General features: G+C 37.2%; 1 protein-coding gene across 4 annotated transcripts in view; it reads right to left on the bottom strand.

Annotated features, from left to right (window-relative positions):
- Positions 1-18916, bottom strand: part of CDK14 (cyclin dependent kinase 14) — a 342320-nt gene that overhangs the window by 232293 nt on the left and 91111 nt on the right. For all 4 annotated transcript variants that reach the window (XM_050971254.1, XM_050971253.1, XM_050971252.1 and 1 more), the window contains 2 exons: positions 18061-18155; positions 7176-7255 (listed from right to left, as the gene is read on the bottom strand). In XM_050971254.1, coding sequence (XP_050827211.1) covers positions 7176-7255; positions 18061-18155 — 175 coding nt within the window. The remainder of the gene's footprint in view (positions 1-7175; positions 7256-18060; positions 18156-18916) is intronic.

Genomic DNA, 18916 nt, shown 5'->3' with positions numbered 1-18916 from the left:
AAAGATCTACCACACTTCTTGTAGACATACACAACTGCACATGCAGGAGAAAGCATAAATGAAACATAGGTGAAAATCTGAGCTATCAAAAAATAGTCAGAAAAAACCTCCAGGAATTAAAATCAATTTGTCTGTTATCAATGTTCAAGAAGAAATAGTATCCACTTCTCTGCAACATGAAAGATTTGGAGATTACTTACTAATCTCCAAAAGTCTCCAAAAGGAAATTTTAAAATTCATTTCATGACAAAGGTCCCAGGAACATCCTTTTCCAAATGTACTGTAGTTTTTGAAGCCCAGCCTGTCTTAATCTGAGAACTCTTAACTCAAGGAAACCCACAGTTTGGGTAAGGCTGCAGGGTGACCATAAGAGAAAGAGACCAGAGAGAGAAATAAAAATTGCTGGAGTTTCTTTACTTTTGAATATTCTTGACCTTAAATATCCAATGTCACAGTGTCCCAGAGGTTCTTGGCTTGCTTGTTTTATTTTTAACAACACTAAAAAACAAAGCTATTATGACTCCAAGTCCAACTGGCTTTGCAGGGACTTTACAGCTAATTGAGCCTTTGCTATTTAGCCCGCAGTAGGCACCAGCTCTGCAGGTCATGGAAAAGTTCCCCAAGCTACAGCCAAGCTACTGTCCTTTCCTTTTTTTACTTCACTGCTCCAAAGCAATGTGGCTTTTGGGGAGAGTGAGCTTATCCTCAGGCTCTAAACCATAGACACAAACCCCGTGTAGTAACTCCTGTGACACAGACGCTCAGAATAGCTGTATCTCCATAATCTTAAACATAATCTCTTGAAGTTCCCTGAGGCTTGTGGAGTCAGATACATATGAAGCTTTTAAGCATTTCAATTATGGAAATTCAAATTTCTTGACTGGGTTTGTAAAGGAAATCTGAAAGTCCTCCAAACTCCTATCACTAAAAAGAAAGCAGTTGTTAAGCTTCCTTATTAGGAAAAAAAAACAACCCACAACAAAAAACCACACAAACCAACCCTGAATAAAATGAATAGATTTACTTTATGTAAGTGGATGATTTAACTTCCAATTAAAAAAAAATCTTTACTGGAAGATCACAAGATTTTCCCTGCAATTTTCATGTTTACCTTCTACCAATAGATCAACTTCATGTTCTTCAAAGAACATTCCCAGATATTGTTTCACTGTGACCTTGACTTATGGCATACAATCTTCCAGACCTACTCTAATACAACAAATAGGAGGCTCATGACTATGAGTCATCCCACCAGTGCCATGAGGTCATTTGTTGACTTCAGTGTTGAAAAGACCATTAGGCTACATATCACAGAACTGGGGAGTGCCTGCAATAACTCAGGTCATGATTCAAGATGAGGTTGCAAGAATTATACCCACTGAGTCAAAATACAATTTTCTGGAGCTCTTCCTTAAATGGTATGGGTATAGAACCTACTGTTTCTCCAGGATAATACAAAAGCTCAGCTACTTAACATCACTTGCAGCATTGTTAACACCAATCACTGTTTTCCATTGTGCACCAGTTAGGAACACTAGGTAATAAATTACACATTCACTCAAGTAAGAGCTTTCTCTTGGCAAACTCCTGATCGTCCCTGTATTCTTTTCATAACAGTTATTCCACTTTGATTTTCTAGAGATAAAAGTTTTGTAAAGATTTATCCTCTCCAGTCTGACAATTTCAGAAAGGGAGGCCTCAAAAAACCTCCCATCTTCAAAGAGGCTGTCTGGTGTGTGTATCTATATATATATCTATATATATATATATAATAATAGAATATATAAATTCTGGGTAATAAATGTGAACTCTTTTTTTCTTAGAGACTGTTCCAGGTTTTCATTTTTTGTTTCTATTATAACCATAGAATGGCCTTGGTCAGAAGAGACCTTAAAGACCATCAAGTTCCAAGCCCCTGACATAGGCAGGGACACCTTTCACTAGACCACGTTGCTCAGAGCCTCAGTCAAACTGGCCTTGAGCATTTCCAGGGATGGGACAGCCACAATTTCTCTGGACAATCTGTTCCAGTACCTCACAACCCTCACAGTAAAGAAAGTCTTCTTAATATCTACTCTGTCAGTTTAAAGCAATTTCCCTGTGTCCTGTCACCACATGCTCTTGTTAAAAGCCCCTCTCTCTCTTTCTTGTAGGCACCTTGAGCTACTGGAGAGCTGAAATTGGTAACTCCTAAGCCTTCCCTTTTCCAGACTGAATAAACCCAATTGTGCCAGCCTTTCCTCATGGGAAAGCTGCTCTATCCCTCTAATCATCTTGGCAGCCTCTTCCTGCCTCCCTCCTACCACACAGTGAGATAAGGATGCAGAGACATGAAACTTTGAAGACTTCTGAAGATGTTGTGTGGCCAAGAGTTAAGCATCTCTCTTCCATGCTTTATATTGACACTCAGATACAATAAGTGTTCTCCCTCAACTCACAAAATAAACTTATTCAATATGCATGATAAACTGCTTTTTAAAAATTAAAAAATAATCATTAAGCAGTTCCTGTATTCTTTGTAATTTTATAATGCACAACAGCAGATGCTTCCAGAGCACTTATGTTGTATTTCTGCATGCTGCCATCCATTCAGAGCATTTAGACCACAGCCTTTGACACTGAAGTTGGTAGAAAAGTATTATCTGAGAAACTGTCAAATCAAACATGTAGAGACTGTCTGTCACATGAGCACCTTTAAATGTAACACACAAGTTGGTATAAATACGTGTAAATTACAACATGTACGTAGAGTAATTAATAAAAACAAACTGAAAGTTGACCAATCATGGCATTTAAATGACAAAGTACGAAAATAGCTACAAAACTGGATGATGCTTTGAAACACCATCCAGACCTATGGGAAATGAAACATTTCAATATACCAAAACCCTGGAATAGAATTTTATTGCTGTAGTAAACAGCAATATTTGCAAGAGTGAAAAATGAAAAAATAAATGCAAAATGTTTTCAGGATTGGGATGGGGAAGAAAGAATTTAGTTACCCAAGAAAAGAACACACTAAGCAAGTTAACCTCAGAAGCAAGGTGCTGATAAAGCCAAGGGATGTTTGTCTATATATGTACCCAAAAAGCAGAATCTTTGTCATGCTGGATATAAGCAATATTATTAGCCAGAATGAAAAAAAGATAACGACAGAACTGTAAATCAAGCTGTTCCCAGAATTAGAATCTACCACACAGTTCAGTATTTAGCCTAGATGAACATGATTCTACAGGAAATTAAGGGAATGAAATATCTGAGATAAAAGTTAAGGTCAGTGACCTTTTCTCCTGGCTGCTGTGGGTTTAATAATACTTCAAGTCTGATGCTGAACCATCTCTGAACAGTTGATAATGAGCATTACAGTAAAAGGATAAACCACAACTGCACTAACAGAGAAAACAAATATTTTGCCAATCTGTATACTACCAAATTTCTTTTAAATAAGAAAATAGGATGTAAATGACTTTCAGACTCCACAGTGTCTCAGATATCACTGTTGCAGGCACACTTAGCCCACAACAGTAATATGGTGGCCTGAATCACTCACATAAATGCCATAAAATCTCATAGATTTATCCCACTCAAGTATATACACCAAATCAGTTGTGCTTTTTTTCTTTCCCTTGGGCTCTGCAAAAGTAAATTAGATTAACTCAGACTAAGTGAATTACATTCAGAAACATCCCATAAACTGCATAGAGTAAGCTAGTATATCTAACACAGGCCAAGTTGAAAGAATATTTAGCATAGGCCACTTCTAAATTTTGTTCTAGAAATTCAATAGTGAACTGAACTGCACCAATAAATATTCCACAATCACCTATTTTCATTTAAACCTCTGGAACATTGATGGTAGAAGACACAAACCCTTATCTGCTGTAAAAGCAGACCTACTTTGTAAACTTTAATTGAAGCTTCAGCTAACCCTCCCCCAGGCCTTAAAATTAACTGTGATTTTCCTTATGCAGCTTTAGTGGGTTTTTTCTTCAGTTGGAGTTTTTTTTCACTTTTCCTTCCACTTACTGTCTCAACCAAGTTAGTCTCTACAGTCACACATTCCATATTTATCTCCTGCATTTTCCCACTTCCCTTAATCTTTTCCCTTTGTAGCTTTGTTTTACTTTGAGCTTCATTCTGCTGCTGTCACAACAGTAACAATATGCTTCCCTGTACATAGGCAGCTACAACATTCCCTCAGCATGACCACTGCTTAGGATTTCAGCCTGTAACTTCCCCCAAATTAACAACACACAGCATCCCCCCCAGGAGCAAGTAGAAATGCTATTTTTTCTCCCTGCTTTACTCAAGGAGCCATGAGAAATGCTAAACAATTTTCTAACAATAGTTTTAATTTACAACTAACTAGACTTCTGCCTGAATTTGCCTTGCATTGTTGGAAAATTAGAAAATAAGGAGCAAGCCAAGATGAAACCTGTCTGGTTTCTCCATTATGAAAGAGTCTGGAAAGAAATGCCCTCCAACAGACCTCTGGCTCATACCATCATATATGCATTTTTCCATTAGGGGAACACTATTCCTCAGATAACTGAAATTAGAAGTTGATCTCATCTTCAGTGGTATTTGTCCTTGTTCTAGTTGTCCCAGCCTAAATTATGGCACTGGAGCCCTTAGTTAGTCATCAAAGATCAAGAGAAAATGGCTTAACACAGTGTCACATTCTTGCTGTTTTTCCATATCAAACTTATCAGATAATTTCAAGAGGTCATAGAAGCATTTCTTTTTTCCATTTTTTTTCTGCCCACCCTTGTAGCTGACAGCAGCCATGGATGCATTACAGAACTCAGCATGTCCAAGATGGACGAGATGCTGCCAAGAGCAAAGGAACAGCTTCCTAAGGTCCTGCTAGTGAAGCCCATGGCTGAAGTGGCCATAGTGTTACTGTCAAATACTACAGGCCTGACACAACATCAGTGAGGTCACCATCTGAAATTTACATTTGTAATACAGCTTTCCTTACTCTTCTGGTCCTAATATTTGTTTCTGACAAAATCAAAACCAACAATAGAAAAGTCAAAACCTAAATAAATACAGATTTTTCCCCTTCCCATCTTACCTATCAGGTATGTGTGATGTCTACATGACATAAAACACACAACATTGTACTTATACTGACAGCTCTTGAATGAAATTTCACTATCAAGGAGACGAGATTTCATTTACCAAAAAACCCTCATAAACAGCCTATAACCCAAATGTGACCTCATCTAACCAAGAGTCTACAAGAGTCAAGAAAAAACTTTTTTAGTATCCTAATACTCTTTGGATTTAATCTCAGTTTAGATGAAGACTTAAAAATATAATGGATGCACACAGTCCTATCATAATCAGTGAGACACCACACAGTTAATTTGGTATTAATTATTAACCTCAAGAGCTTTTCTAGACAAGACTACTACTATTATTAAAGCACCAGGGCTTTAACTGGTTTCAACCACAGTATTGTAGCCACAGTTAAAAAGAAAACTTTCCAATGACAGTGTGAGAAGTATTTTCATGCAATTGTGCCTTTAAAATTTTTTTAACATATCAAGTGGGAAAAATTTCTGTTCTTGTTCCTAACAAATACTTCTGTATACTGAGCTCAAACAACACAGTATTTATGAAAGAAAAGGGATTATACTGCATTTGACAGTTATAGTGCTATAAACTTTCATCTAGACCAAGCTCACATTAAAAAACCTTTTAAGTGTCACTAAAAAGGCACAAGAAAGCCATATTTACTATTCTCTCATTAAGTCAGTACCATATCAACTACAAACCTGAAGAACAATAAACATATTTGAAACACAGACTGTTATAACTTGAACTCAGCATTACAGATACTGAAAGCTGCACCCATAACCCTCTGCACACCTTGTTATCACAGCACAGCTGCAGGGACAGACAGCTCACACATAAAATAGATATTGTTATGAATAAATGTGTCAGATCATTCAATAATTGTTACTCAGATGAAGCAGTAGAGAAGAACTGTGGAAATTCCTTCATAAATTGGCCACCCACGGTTTTCCTTTCTTCGTGAAAGAGCCACCTTTGAAATGCACAGTCTTTGGATGGAAATCCACAGTAGTTTAGTGACTTCAGGGAGTCAATCACATGAAACATGGGGTTTTTTTTGCCCAGCTCACTCCAGAATGGGTTCATTGTACAGACAGACATACAGCAGACAGATGGCTGCATAAGCAAGGCACAAGGGAGCTACAGCTGCTGTGTCTGGGTCTCTCATGGTCATGAAGCCAGACGTCTCTTGGAGGGCCAACTGTAGACCCTGTGAGGGCTGATGTTCCAGTAACTCCCTGGCTCATCACACCCTGGGAATTAGGCTTATAGTACATTTTTAAGAGATCCCTCAAAGTCATAGCAGTTTCATCTCTTTAGTTTGTTACAAATTTCAGCTGAGTCTGAATCAGTGCTGTGATGGTAAATTGTTTATTATTTCTCTATCAAGGCTCAGTTTTAGTACCTTCTAAGAGAGCAGGACCACACAAAGAGGGCATATCCAGCAATTTCTGCACAGGAGCTCAATACAGACAGACTCAGATAAAGCAGCCATCACTAGGGACCAGGAGAGGCTGACAAGGAAGGATAAAGGATGGAGCAGAAAGCTTAACAGGCATCTCCAAGCACAGAGATAAGAATCATTCCCAGGACACACAACTTAGAGTCCATGGGGAAGGAAAAACAAACACAAGCTAGTTGCAAACCACACACAGCTTCAAAAGTGCCTGCAGTTCTGCTCCATGATCTTTTGATTGCCTTTATCAAGAATGCTTGTCATTGCTTCATGCTGCGTATAAATGAAAAATCACATCTACCTTCATCCTAGGTGCTGCTTGCGGGCCAGAAGCGCGTCTTACACAGCTCCCTCATCTTCCAGAGTGACTCCTCACACCCACTTTACACATGCTCTCCAGTACTCATTTGTGTAGTAAATCTAACAGGAGCCCAAGCACAGGCAGAGCTGCATTCTTTAACAAGAACTCCCACACCAGAGGCTTTGTTTTTGAAGCACCAAAGTTTCATCCTACTGAGAAGGTAACCATGTAATTTGAAATCTCAAGCTATTCACAATAGCATGACACAGAAATAAGAAGCACAATGCAATTACAAAAAAAAACCCATATATATAATCACTAAATGTGAGTGCATACCTTCCCTGATAGCAGTAAATGGGGTTCCTTCCTCTTCTTGTAATCTAATCACCTTCAATGCCACCAGCTTTCCATTTACCCTGAAAAGGAAAGAGGGGAGGGGAAGGAGAAATTTTGAAAAACCAAAATTATAGCAGATACAGTATTTCTCATAATAGAACTTATTGCCTATCGCGTACTTACTCAATTTCTTTCTTTCAATACCAGTGATTCATCTACAGCACTGTAAGAAGCAGTTCATAGCTTCTATAATGTCAACTTTATATTTTCACACTCAGATGCAATCCAAGAAATGATCTCAGTTTTCTGTGAGTCAGTCTGTTTCCTTTCTACCACAGCTTTGTTACTGGAGCTTTGTTAAGAAGTAACACATTTTAAAATTTTTGTTATAAAATATCTCTTCATTATTTGATCAAACTGTTCAAAGAAAAAGGCGTATGATTTTCACCAACCACTTCACATGTAGTATTAGATTTACACTGATTACCCCCTTCCCACCACATAATACACATTAGTATAGCCTTCAAAAAGCTACAAAGTTTGTGTAATGAAATAATTCTTAGGTCATTCTGGTCATTTCCCACTAGGGCAGGATTGTTCCTGAGGCACATTCTTGACTACATGGCCCAGGCTACTTTTAGATTATAATAGCTCTCATTTATAAGTTTAAAAATATTTTGTTCTCCAAGAGACAAAAGTTCTTAACAGGTCATTTTAGTGTAAAATCTAATTTGTCTTGTTTCATTTTTAGCATTCAAAATTTCACCACACATTAATTACCTTCCAGGCCTTACAAAAAATCCAGTTGGTTCAGTTTATCCAAATAAAATCTCACAAAAATGGAACAAAGCTGATATCCATTACCCTCTTCAAGAACAAACTCATACCATGAAACTTTAATAGACTCCCCATGTATGACAAGCAATGGTAAGGATAAACTACCAAAAAGGCATAATACAGCTTAAAAAAATTATTGTTATTATCATCATTAAGATTTATTTCTGTGAAAGCAAAATTCACCTTTACAGCCACAAGGCTCAAGGACACATTGGAGCCTTTACACTCCTGCAGTCGTGGAGGCAATTCCCATCTGTACTACAAGAGGGATGGCCCTAGAACATGTATTACATTTTCAAAGCAAGATGATATGGACAACCACCAACTCTAAATTCATCTTCTCCCTCAGGCTTTTAATTTTTGCAGTTATATGAGTTCAGTGACGGATGGCTACTGTCTTGTTTCTTCTGATTATTCCTCTTTCATAATAACCAAAAACTCATTAGCCCTATACAGAACATTAAACAATGAGTCTGAGCAAGTTAAAAACCCTGGTTATCAAAAGATGGTTTACTCATCACCTTCCAATTAGTCATAAAATTCAGGCTGGCACCAGTTCAAGTCTCAGGCCACTAGTCACTGTTGAAAGGAAATTATCAGCTTAACTCTCCTGGATTTCTCCTTATAATTACCTTACAAATTTTTTAATTTGGATTTAAACAGGACTTTTGGCATCAGAAAAATATAGGCTTTGCCTCAAGTAACTTCATGTGTCATGCTCAGACAGGAGAATGAACCATGTTAAAAGCAGAAGGACTGATGGCAGACATGCAGTTCATAAACGTGTAGTTTTCAATTCCTCTGTCAATCCACCACCCTACCTATCATATACATATTACTTAGATACCTGAAAAACTTTAGTATTTGGCAACAGATGAAATAACTGCAGGAGGAACTTAAGTATGAAAAGCAAGATTTTGCCGATAAAGAAACAGGACAAATGCTGTGTTCAGAGAAGGCAATATAAAATACAATGAAAAAAACAGGTCAGAGGTATTAAGGAAACAGTGATATGAAGTCTCTTGATAGAGAAGGACAAAAAACATACAGCATTGTGTAGCTTATTTTCTTTTTAATCTGAAGTTCTACATTCCACTGTTTCATGAAGAGAAATATATAACACAAATAGCAATGGCATGGAACCAGTTTCAAAGAATTCACAGTTAAACACAGTAGGTGAGCTGTGCTTCTTAGTTATCATTACCCCTTTGTAATTGGTACCTGACATCATCTTGATAGATATCATGGCAACTCTTAGTACTATCAAAATAATCAAACTAATCTCAAGTAGTGTTCCTCTGGGATTTCATTCTCCTCTTCAATACAATTTATCTCCAACATATCAATCTATAATTTCCATAATACAACAGCCTCCTTATTCTCATTTATTACCTGTCATTAAATTTTTTTTTCCATTTAATTTTCTATAAACAGAAACATATAAAACTGGAGATGTGAGAAATTATGAAGTATCAATTAAAGAGATAGGGTGTTTATTCACATCCTTTAATTATCTCCCACTGATGCAATCTCAGGGTGCAGTTAGATGATGCTGAAAAGATGAGCTAAGGGCTGTCCACGGTGTAGGTTTGTCCTTAAGTGTGTGGCTTAATCCTTGCCACACACTCCGGACACTGCCTTGTATTCGCTCTCATTTCTGCTGGACTTTACAATGAGACCGCTTATAGAGCTTAAATAGGAGAAGACTGGCCCTTCTAAAAAGAGTTAAATAATATTTTTTTTAAATTATAAAGGCATGGAAAAAAAAAAGAAAAAACACTAACAAATAAATAAGAACTGGATCCACCTTTGGAGAAGAAATGTGTCATGGGATCAAACCACCTATGTCATGAAATTGCACCCTGAAACTTGTGATGCCGTGTTAAAATAATATAGTAATTTCCTTAGAAACAACACTGAAAAAAGGAAACTGAGGTAAAATTATCTCTGCAACCTATCAATACCTGTCTTTGCAGACTTCAGAAGTGATCAGATAAGGTTAGCAGAACTCCTTCCAGATATTGCTTCACATTTGTCTTCCATAACTTTCAAAGTATGCTCAATATTTTCATTATTTTCAAATCCAAGTAAGAGCTGACAAGCAGACTGCCTTTTAGCCAGGGAGAAGGCAACACCACTGACTCTTTTAACATCCAGGATTCATTAAACCACCTCCATTACTCACTGTCCAAAGCAAACAATTTCACACTTTCTCAAAACAATAGACCTCACTGTGTCAAAGATTACACTTATCATCTTATGCCCATTCTGTCAACTGCCTCATTAGCTTCTATTAAGGAAAATATTGACTAAAGAATTCCGATTTTCTACGCCATCCTCCCTACTCAACTAACTCACTTTCTCTTTCTCATTGAAACACCTTCAGAGAAAGTACAGAAGTCTAAAGCCTCTCTAATTACCAAACAAAACTACTTTAGTCTAGGCAAAACACCTGCAGCTGATGGACAGCTTTCCAATTTATGGAAATTCCTCACTTTAACATTATATAATTTTTATAATAAATTTCTGATTATATATGCAACGTTCGCAAAAGAAAAATTAGTCCAAATTGCCTTATGCAGCATAAAGTAAAAGTCTGCATATTATAAAAAATACAAATGAGCCAGATATTACAAAAAATGCTAATATAATGTGTCATTTTGCATTTTCTAAACCAGCATATAACAGCGCTACCAAAAAAAATACATTTATTAAAAAAGACCATTTATGAGAAAGTAGAGAAAATTGGAAATTATTTAATGCTTTAATGCATCATTAAGAACAGATAATACTGATGAATGTAAAGTAACTGATTATTTAATTGGCTTCACTGGGGATAACGCTGATGATGCCACATAGAGAACAAAAGAGTACAATAACACTATTTTCTCAAGTTCTTCAGATATATTTAGATGACATAAATGTTCTAAATATACACATTTAAATGAGTCAATCAACATAAAATCTGCCAATTCTGATTTCAATCTGTTTATTTAATACTGAGTTTTACCACTGGCTGGAGTTGGGGTTGAGCTCATAATTTGTGCAAGTGCTAAGCTTGGGAACACTTCTGTAAAAAAAAATAAAAAATCAGTAGATGGTATTAGGATGATGCTCTAAATTTGTGATACAAGTTTCAAGAAACTAATTCTTATGAAGAAAAATAACTTTCAATTGTTAAATATTCAGTTACAGGAAAATCTCAAAGTTTGATGATCAAACCTTGAGAATATCTAATTAGATCTACTCTGTAGTGATACTAATGTCATAAACAGACACCTAAAACTCCAAACAGACCATGGGGGCCTAATGAAATGCCAGAAATTTCCTTTGAAGAAACCTGACAGAGGCACATTCAGGTAGGTTTAGTCACCTCTGATTATTCTACCAACACATAAGTAATTCCACATTGAGGGAAACACTTCTTTTAATCATTAACATAAAAGACAGTTCAGTGTAAACATGGTTTATATTACATTTTTCTTACTAAAAAGGACTTACACTTCTAGTTTACAAAAGCCACTCCCTGTCCTGCTAAAGCCCAAACACATAAATTCTCAAGGGACTAACACAGACCCTGAATTTCTCTTTTTGAATCCCACCATCTTTTAACCTCATCTTAGACAAAAGTTACCTTGTCTCAGTAGAAGCCAGTGGATTAAAGATACTTCATAATGCTGACATTTATTAGGGCTGAAAAAACAGAACATCAAAGGGTTTCATGAGAGACGAAGGATTTAAATTATTAATTAGTGCTGTCACTGGAACTTAGGAGTCAAGGCAGCCTCTGCCACAAAGAGTGTGGCAGCTCTCACTTGAACAGGAGCAGGTAAGAGAAGAGCTTAGCCCCAGCTCACATCAGTTCAAACTAGCCAGCAGCTCATCCAAGCACAGGGTCTGTACTCGACCTGTGCCTGCTGGAAGGAGTCACCCGGGAAGGGCAGCAGGCAAAGCCATGCTGAGCACCATCCTGACACCCCTCACATCTCTCCACACCCCACTGGTGCTCATAGAAAGAGAAGTGGAAGACACACCTAGAGATATCCCTTATAACTAAGGGCCTCTTACAACTGTGCACAGTGACAGTCACAGGGGATCTGCTGAGAGATGCCACGGATCAGCAAACTGGAAAATGCAACGGTGCACAATGGCAGCTGGCAAACTAATTCAGTATTCTCCCCACCCTTCCAATCATGCATACATGGCCAATAAGGCACTGTCCAGTAACTCTACACATGTATGTACTGTAACTGTATTCTATCCTAGTTTTTCTACTAAGTTGTCCTGGGTAAGTAATATAATAGACTTACTTTCTTCAGTTTTGTCCCCTGCTATGCAAGGTAATAATACTAAGTCACCTTCTTAAACTGCATTGCAGGTTGGAGCACAGCACATATAGTATGATGTTCTTTTTGTATATTCAACTATGGAGAAAAAAATTTCCCAATCTTTATTTTAAATGCTGAGAAATTCACTCAGTAAGTGATCAATATAGTCAATGACTCATCTTCTGGTTAAAATCCTAGTAATTTATTTTAGTACTTACTCTAATAATTTTTTCCACCATTTGGCATTTTAGTTGAACATCCAGTTGTCATTAGTTTTCTATCTAATTCAACTTTAAGTTACTATTTTTATTAAAGATTTACAATGCTAGAGATTTTTTAAGACATTTTATAACCCCATGTCATAACTTGCCTACAAAAATCAGTTAAAGAAATAAGTTAAAAAATGAGGGGGGGGGGAACAAAGCCTAGTTGATAACCATAAAGTGCCTTTTTGTAACCCATGAATATGTATTCCTTTTCCAGCCATCTGTTATCCTCAGATGAAAAGAGGATTTCATTTGTAGGACACTGATTTCACACAATTTTCAAGAAATAAAGAAAAGGTTAGGAAAGTTTAGGTCATTAAGGCAATATGAATCAGAGTAATTTTGAATTAACACAAAGAAAAACTTTACTGTGAACTGGACTGTTGTACATGAAACTTATCAGGGAGCCTGTGAACACAACACCTCACATGGGCATAGAGTAAAGCTTGGGGAATGACTAAAAAATGGCAGCTTGACCATTACAAGCTTATGGAACTTGCAGCAGATTGAACATAAAAGGCAATCAGAGTCAAAGAGACTTCATGACAAATAAAAGAAATTCTGCAACTTCAAAAGCAAAAGTGAGAACAGCTATTAGTCCTGTCAGCCATCTTCAGTGAAGGTTCAGCATCATAAATATAAGAATCAAAATCCACATGCCATCCCTTTTCTTGTGAGCAGCCATCCACAGACATATTTATGAAATATTATGGTCAGCTATATTCATAGCACACACTGCAATGCATCATACCAGTAACAAACAGTGGTATGATTATGAAAATATTTCCTGCTGCCTCCAGAATAACACAGCATGGAAACAAAGCCAGTACAGAGCATGATGCCTGCCTGAGCATGATCAGTCTCCACTTTGCACCATGAACTCCCTATTGACTTTTAAGGTGAATAGTAAAAGGTACTGCCTTTGATGGAGATAGATATCAAATGCCTGGGCTCCCTGAAAAAATATATTTCATCTTTGGATACAAGTTGGAGTCACCTTGAAAACAAAAATCAGATTTTGAACTGAAATGGGAGAGGTGCCTGGATGGAAGGACTGCCCTGTATCAGCAGCCTCTGAGCTCTGGCTGACAGCACCAGCTTCTACTGTGCTCTGCTCTGTGCTCTACTGATCTCTCATATTAATAGTTTAAAAGGATGGGGATCAGAATTCATTAAAACAAGTGCTTTACTAAGGATAAGTTGAAATTATGTAATTCTGTGAGAGGGGAAAATAGGCAAAAATATCTTGATGGAGCTGCTACAAATTCTCCCCATTTTTGCAAAACTATGAGTACATGCAATTCAGTAAAGGTGCCCATAAAGGTAAAGGTACAGTGAAAAATCACATGGGCAATCAAGAGGCAGATCAAGATCACAGTTGAGATACCACTGGCATGCCTCTCAAATCACAGACACATGCTGTGCTAGCAGCAGTCACAGATCACATCTCTTTAACTGAGAGAATCTTTTTTAATTCTTTGCCTTGAAGGGCAACCGAACACAGTGGGAGAGGATGGAAAGCACGCCAACACAGAAAATTGCCAAAAGCACAGGTTTTTCCCTTAAGTGCAATATGCAGAGCTCCCAGTGGGGGAATGCAAGGCCTCCACACTGTTTTGCAAGAGGCTCTGGTTGGCAGCAGCTCCCTTGTGCTGTCACCAGCTTCATCTCCAGACTCTCAACTCACATCAACACTTATGTGCCACAGATCAAGCCAGATCTCACTGCTGTATGTTCAGGTAAATTTATAAACAAGCTCAAGAGGCAGCAGGAGGACACAGGTGTCAATACACAGACAGGCAGCACTTCCTCAGCTGAATCACACAGTGAAATGATACAGGAATTCAAAGGCCACCCATTGCTTTGCACCTCCTGCATGGCAAACATCCAAGCTGTTAATCAAATACAGAGTCAATGGAACTTCCATCATTTTTTAAAGTGTTATCAGTAAATTACTTGGCCCACTTCTCCAAAATGTTACATTAAAATAAATCCCTTCAAAGTTATCTGAATTTTATGCAGTAAGCAGCCTCTTCTGGTTTTATACAAGTAAAGTATGAGAATCTAGCCTGAATGGAAGTAGTAAATGAACATGCCAAGATGAGTTTCATTACACATGTCTGATGTGCAACACATGAAATCAAATAGATTTACCTATTGATGCAACCGTCAGTCAGAAAAAAATGACTGCTTGGCTGTTTCTCCTACAAACAAAAAAGCCCAGCCTAAGAGAATACTGCTTCACTTCCCTCAATAACACAGCCCTCTTCACTCTGCTGCTTCTTCACCCCAGGGATTCATTTTTATCTGACTACAGAAAGAGAAATCCATCATCCAGTAAAAGGAATTAGCCCATTTCATTTCACTTTCCTGGAATACAACCACAGATGCTCCATGAGATAGAAAAGCAATGGGTTTTATAGGAAGACAAGGGCTTGGTACCATTTATCCTGCTCCAAGGTGCAAAAAGCCAGGATTGTTCTGAAAGCAAATTACTGAACATATTACTTTAAATTTTACTAAGGGAATGGTTGATTTTGTGTCTTTTCAGGCAGGTATGCATCTTTTAGACTCTCTAAACAGTGTGCTAAAATAAATAATGTTTTATTTCATCATTATAATCAGCAGGGGAAATAATTTTAAAAGCTGAAATGTATCTCAGGAAATGCATAACAAACCCCAAACTCTACTAGTTCCCACATGCAGCCAGTGACAAATACTGAGCAAAATAATTCTGACTATAAAGCATCTAAAATAGCTCAATACAATCTTAAATGTTCCAACTTTAACTACAGGTAAGGAAATATCTCAAACAGTTTGGCAAAACAAAGAAACTAAGCATTAAAGTTGGGTATTAGGGATTTGCAAACATTTTGAGAAAAATCCACGTCTTGATTGTTACCAGCTCTACCTTTTCCATCATGTGTCTGCATTCTGCTTTGTGTCATGAGAGCTTAATCCTTCAGCAGTCAAACTGGGCACATACCAAAATAAACAGACCTCTTTTGCTCATCCGTATTCCCACTGAGTCTGTAGGCAGGGGAACAAACACAGTGATGCATATCACAGTCTCACCCTACATACCCATATCAGAGTCTAGGAAAAAAAAAAATCTCTATCTATTCCTGTATCATTTTAAGATAAAACTATAAACAGTCAGAGTTAAGCTGCCTGAAAAGCAGCTGCCAGGTCCGGGTCTCAGCCATAGAACCATGGAGTTGTTTAGGCCAGAAAAGACCTCTGAGTCCAACCATTAACCCAGCCCCGCTAAGCCCACCACTAAATCATGTCTCTAAGTGCCACACCTGCACATCTTTGCACACTTGCACTGCAGAGATGGGCCAGAGCCAATGCATTCATGCATTCACCCCACACTTGTTCACCTACATTCCCCAAGAGTCCATCACAGCAGTGATGCTCTTCCTTCTGTGGAGCTACCACACAGGTCAGAGATTGCTCACCTTCCCAGGGGACAGAAGAGGTAGCAGGGCTACATCACCTCAACAAACAAGTCCTTTTGAAATAGCACATAACACCTGAAGTGTTTCCCAAGTTCTTAAAGAACAACCTCTTCCTGCCATGCAGTAATTCAACTGTCTCTATAGTTCAAGAAATAGAAGCCTGGACTGCAGGTGCCGAATCTCAATAATGCCAGGTAATATGGAAATTATTCAATTCTCAGCAGGAAAAAAAAAGTCAAATTCCAACAGGTGAAAGAATACAACTATAACAGTAGAAATACTCTCTGCATATGAATTCTCATCCACACTTTAGTTGCACATTCCTTTTGTCAGAACACATTTTTAAGACCTTGCAGAAGATGTTACAAGGCAACAGGACAAAGTCATACATAATTGTTATAACTCTCACTACTTATTCAGAGCAAGCTGTTTGTAATAGAGAATGCAGTGTGCCCAGTAATTCCAATTTATTATTCAAGTACCATTAAAATCCTTGAAGTATATCTTTCAGATTTGCAGGCAACTCTACTAAAATGAGTATTTCGAAGCAATCTACATTTATAACATGTTCACTATGAATGCAATAGCTTCAGGGAAGGGTTTTGCTTTGTTTTTAAATTTCAGTCTGTTCCACTGACTGATGGGACATCCAGTGACTCTGTTGTCTTAGTTCAGTCTTACTGAAAGCAGAGACATATGGACTGACTGTCATCAGATACTCACTGGGATTTTACTAAAGGATTTTAGTAATTAGGCACAAGCTGAAATCTATACTGTTTTCTCATATTACATAGACCCCAATAAAAAGCTTACACATGTATAATGTCTGGAACTTATGGTAATGTATAACTGAGCCATTAGCAGCACAAAGCAATAGCCTTTCCTTGAAGAAAGCTGCCAGTGAAAGACAATACCTGCAGTGGCATGGCAGAAGTGTGAATATTTCTTCTACATTTAGAACATGCTTTTATTCCTATCAGCTGTCATTATGCTTGTCAATACCTAAGCAAGCTATTGGGAGATGAGGGAACCCTCATTTTGATTTATTATAAATATTCAGTGAAAACCAGTAATTTTCAATACCTAACCAAAATGTTAGGAAAAATGTTAGGACATATTTTCTTTTTTTAAGTAGTTATTCTGTCCCATGACCATCATGGTATTCTCTGCTGGAATTGCAGTGTTGTCTCATGTATCATTGACTAACCAAAGTTTTTAAATAAAAATATCACAAATTTTTAAATATCACAAGTACCAAATCCCTCTTTCACAACTCCTTTGTTATTATGGGAAATCTGATTATGAAAGCTTCATTAAAAATGTCAAAGCGCACAAGACACTCTGCTTCACAATGGATAGCTCTGAATGGAAGCACTGGCTAAATAAGTATATTTTAAGTGTGTTTACTGAGTTATTTTATGCAATATAAAAGCACTTAGGGCATTTGGGGATAAAAAAGCTGCAACATTAAATGCAATAACATTAAAGTGGATGAAAAAATATGTGCTGTATAAAGTAAATTATTTTGAGGTAGAGCAGTAGCAACAAGTGTAAATAAACTATTGTAAACAAACTAAATCTAGAGTAGTCCAAAATTCCATTCATTCCCTTCATACTGTTTTATTAAAGTTTTTAAATACTGATAAACAAAAACGAACAACTTATCACATATATTCAGCATTGCTCTCAGAGCAAACTCTACCTGACAGTGTATTTTGCTTTTACCCCTAGAAATTAATTTGGTACAGATACAAAGAAGTAGCATGACATTGAAGTGCAAAGAACACATCAGATTAACAAGAACCTCATCTTGTTCTGGTGTATGCAATATGCTACCTGTGCAATATGGTCTCAGCCCCTTTCATGAGAGCACAGGGCAGTCAGTAGCCCTTTGATTCACAAAGATCTATGTATATGTTCAGCAACATCAGTTCATAGTTTCCGCTTATCTTTATTTACACACAAAATTAAATGAAAAGAAAACACCACTTACTTGCTTTTTCCTTTGTATACTGTAGCATAGGACCCTTCCCCTAGTTTTTCCAGTTTTTCATATGAGTCTGCTTTTCCAAACTTGGGGCTTGTAGGCTAAATGAAAAAAAAAGAAGACCTTTCAGCATTGCACCCATAACATTAACTGCTTTGACTCAACCTTTAGAGACCAAATATCAAGGCTCATAGACATGCCAGTTTTCAGTAACCAAAAAAATTAATAAGGAAAAAATATTAATATTTATTCAACAACCCAGATGGTAGGTGCCAATATCAACCATACAGTTACATCACTGGATGTATCAAAAAGATTCTTTCTTAATCAAAGAGATGGTTCTGTTTTATTTTTCACATATATCACTTCATAGAGGAAAGCAGACCATTAACAACTAAAGCATCTTGTCTATGTTTAGAGATCTAAACAGCATCCTTAATCTGCCCTACAAAATCAGACTAGTAAAGCTGTTAAATAATTTTTTCCTTTCTTATTTTATTAGACTAAAGCCCATCCAAAAACATTGCTCTAAGAAGTCAATGTCCCATTAAATCACTCATTGTTCAGAGAGTGGTCAAAATGCTACAGGAAAGCATCTTTAATGATGTCATCTTCTGAGTTATGGTTAGAGCCTTCAGAAGTGGATATAATCACATCATACTTTAATGTAAATTTTACATAGTTGATGAAATAATATTAATATTTGTAGTCTAAGTGAGGAGTCTAAAACTGAGCCAAGCTAAGGAATGATTCTTGCTCAAAGGGCCAGATAGCTCAGCTGGCCTTTGTGACAGACTGATATTTGCCCCTCCTTCACACAGTCCTAACAGAGAATAAATTATCTTTGCAAGACCAGAAATTC

This window comes from Serinus canaria, chromosome 2, assembly GCF_022539315.1.
Source record: "Serinus canaria isolate serCan28SL12 chromosome 2, serCan2020, whole genome shotgun sequence".
Taxonomy (NCBI): Eukaryota; Metazoa; Chordata; class Aves; order Passeriformes; family Fringillidae; genus Serinus; species Serinus canaria.
The sequence above is the reverse complement of the archived record's forward strand: the minus strand, read 5'-3'. Positions and strand labels throughout refer to the sequence as shown.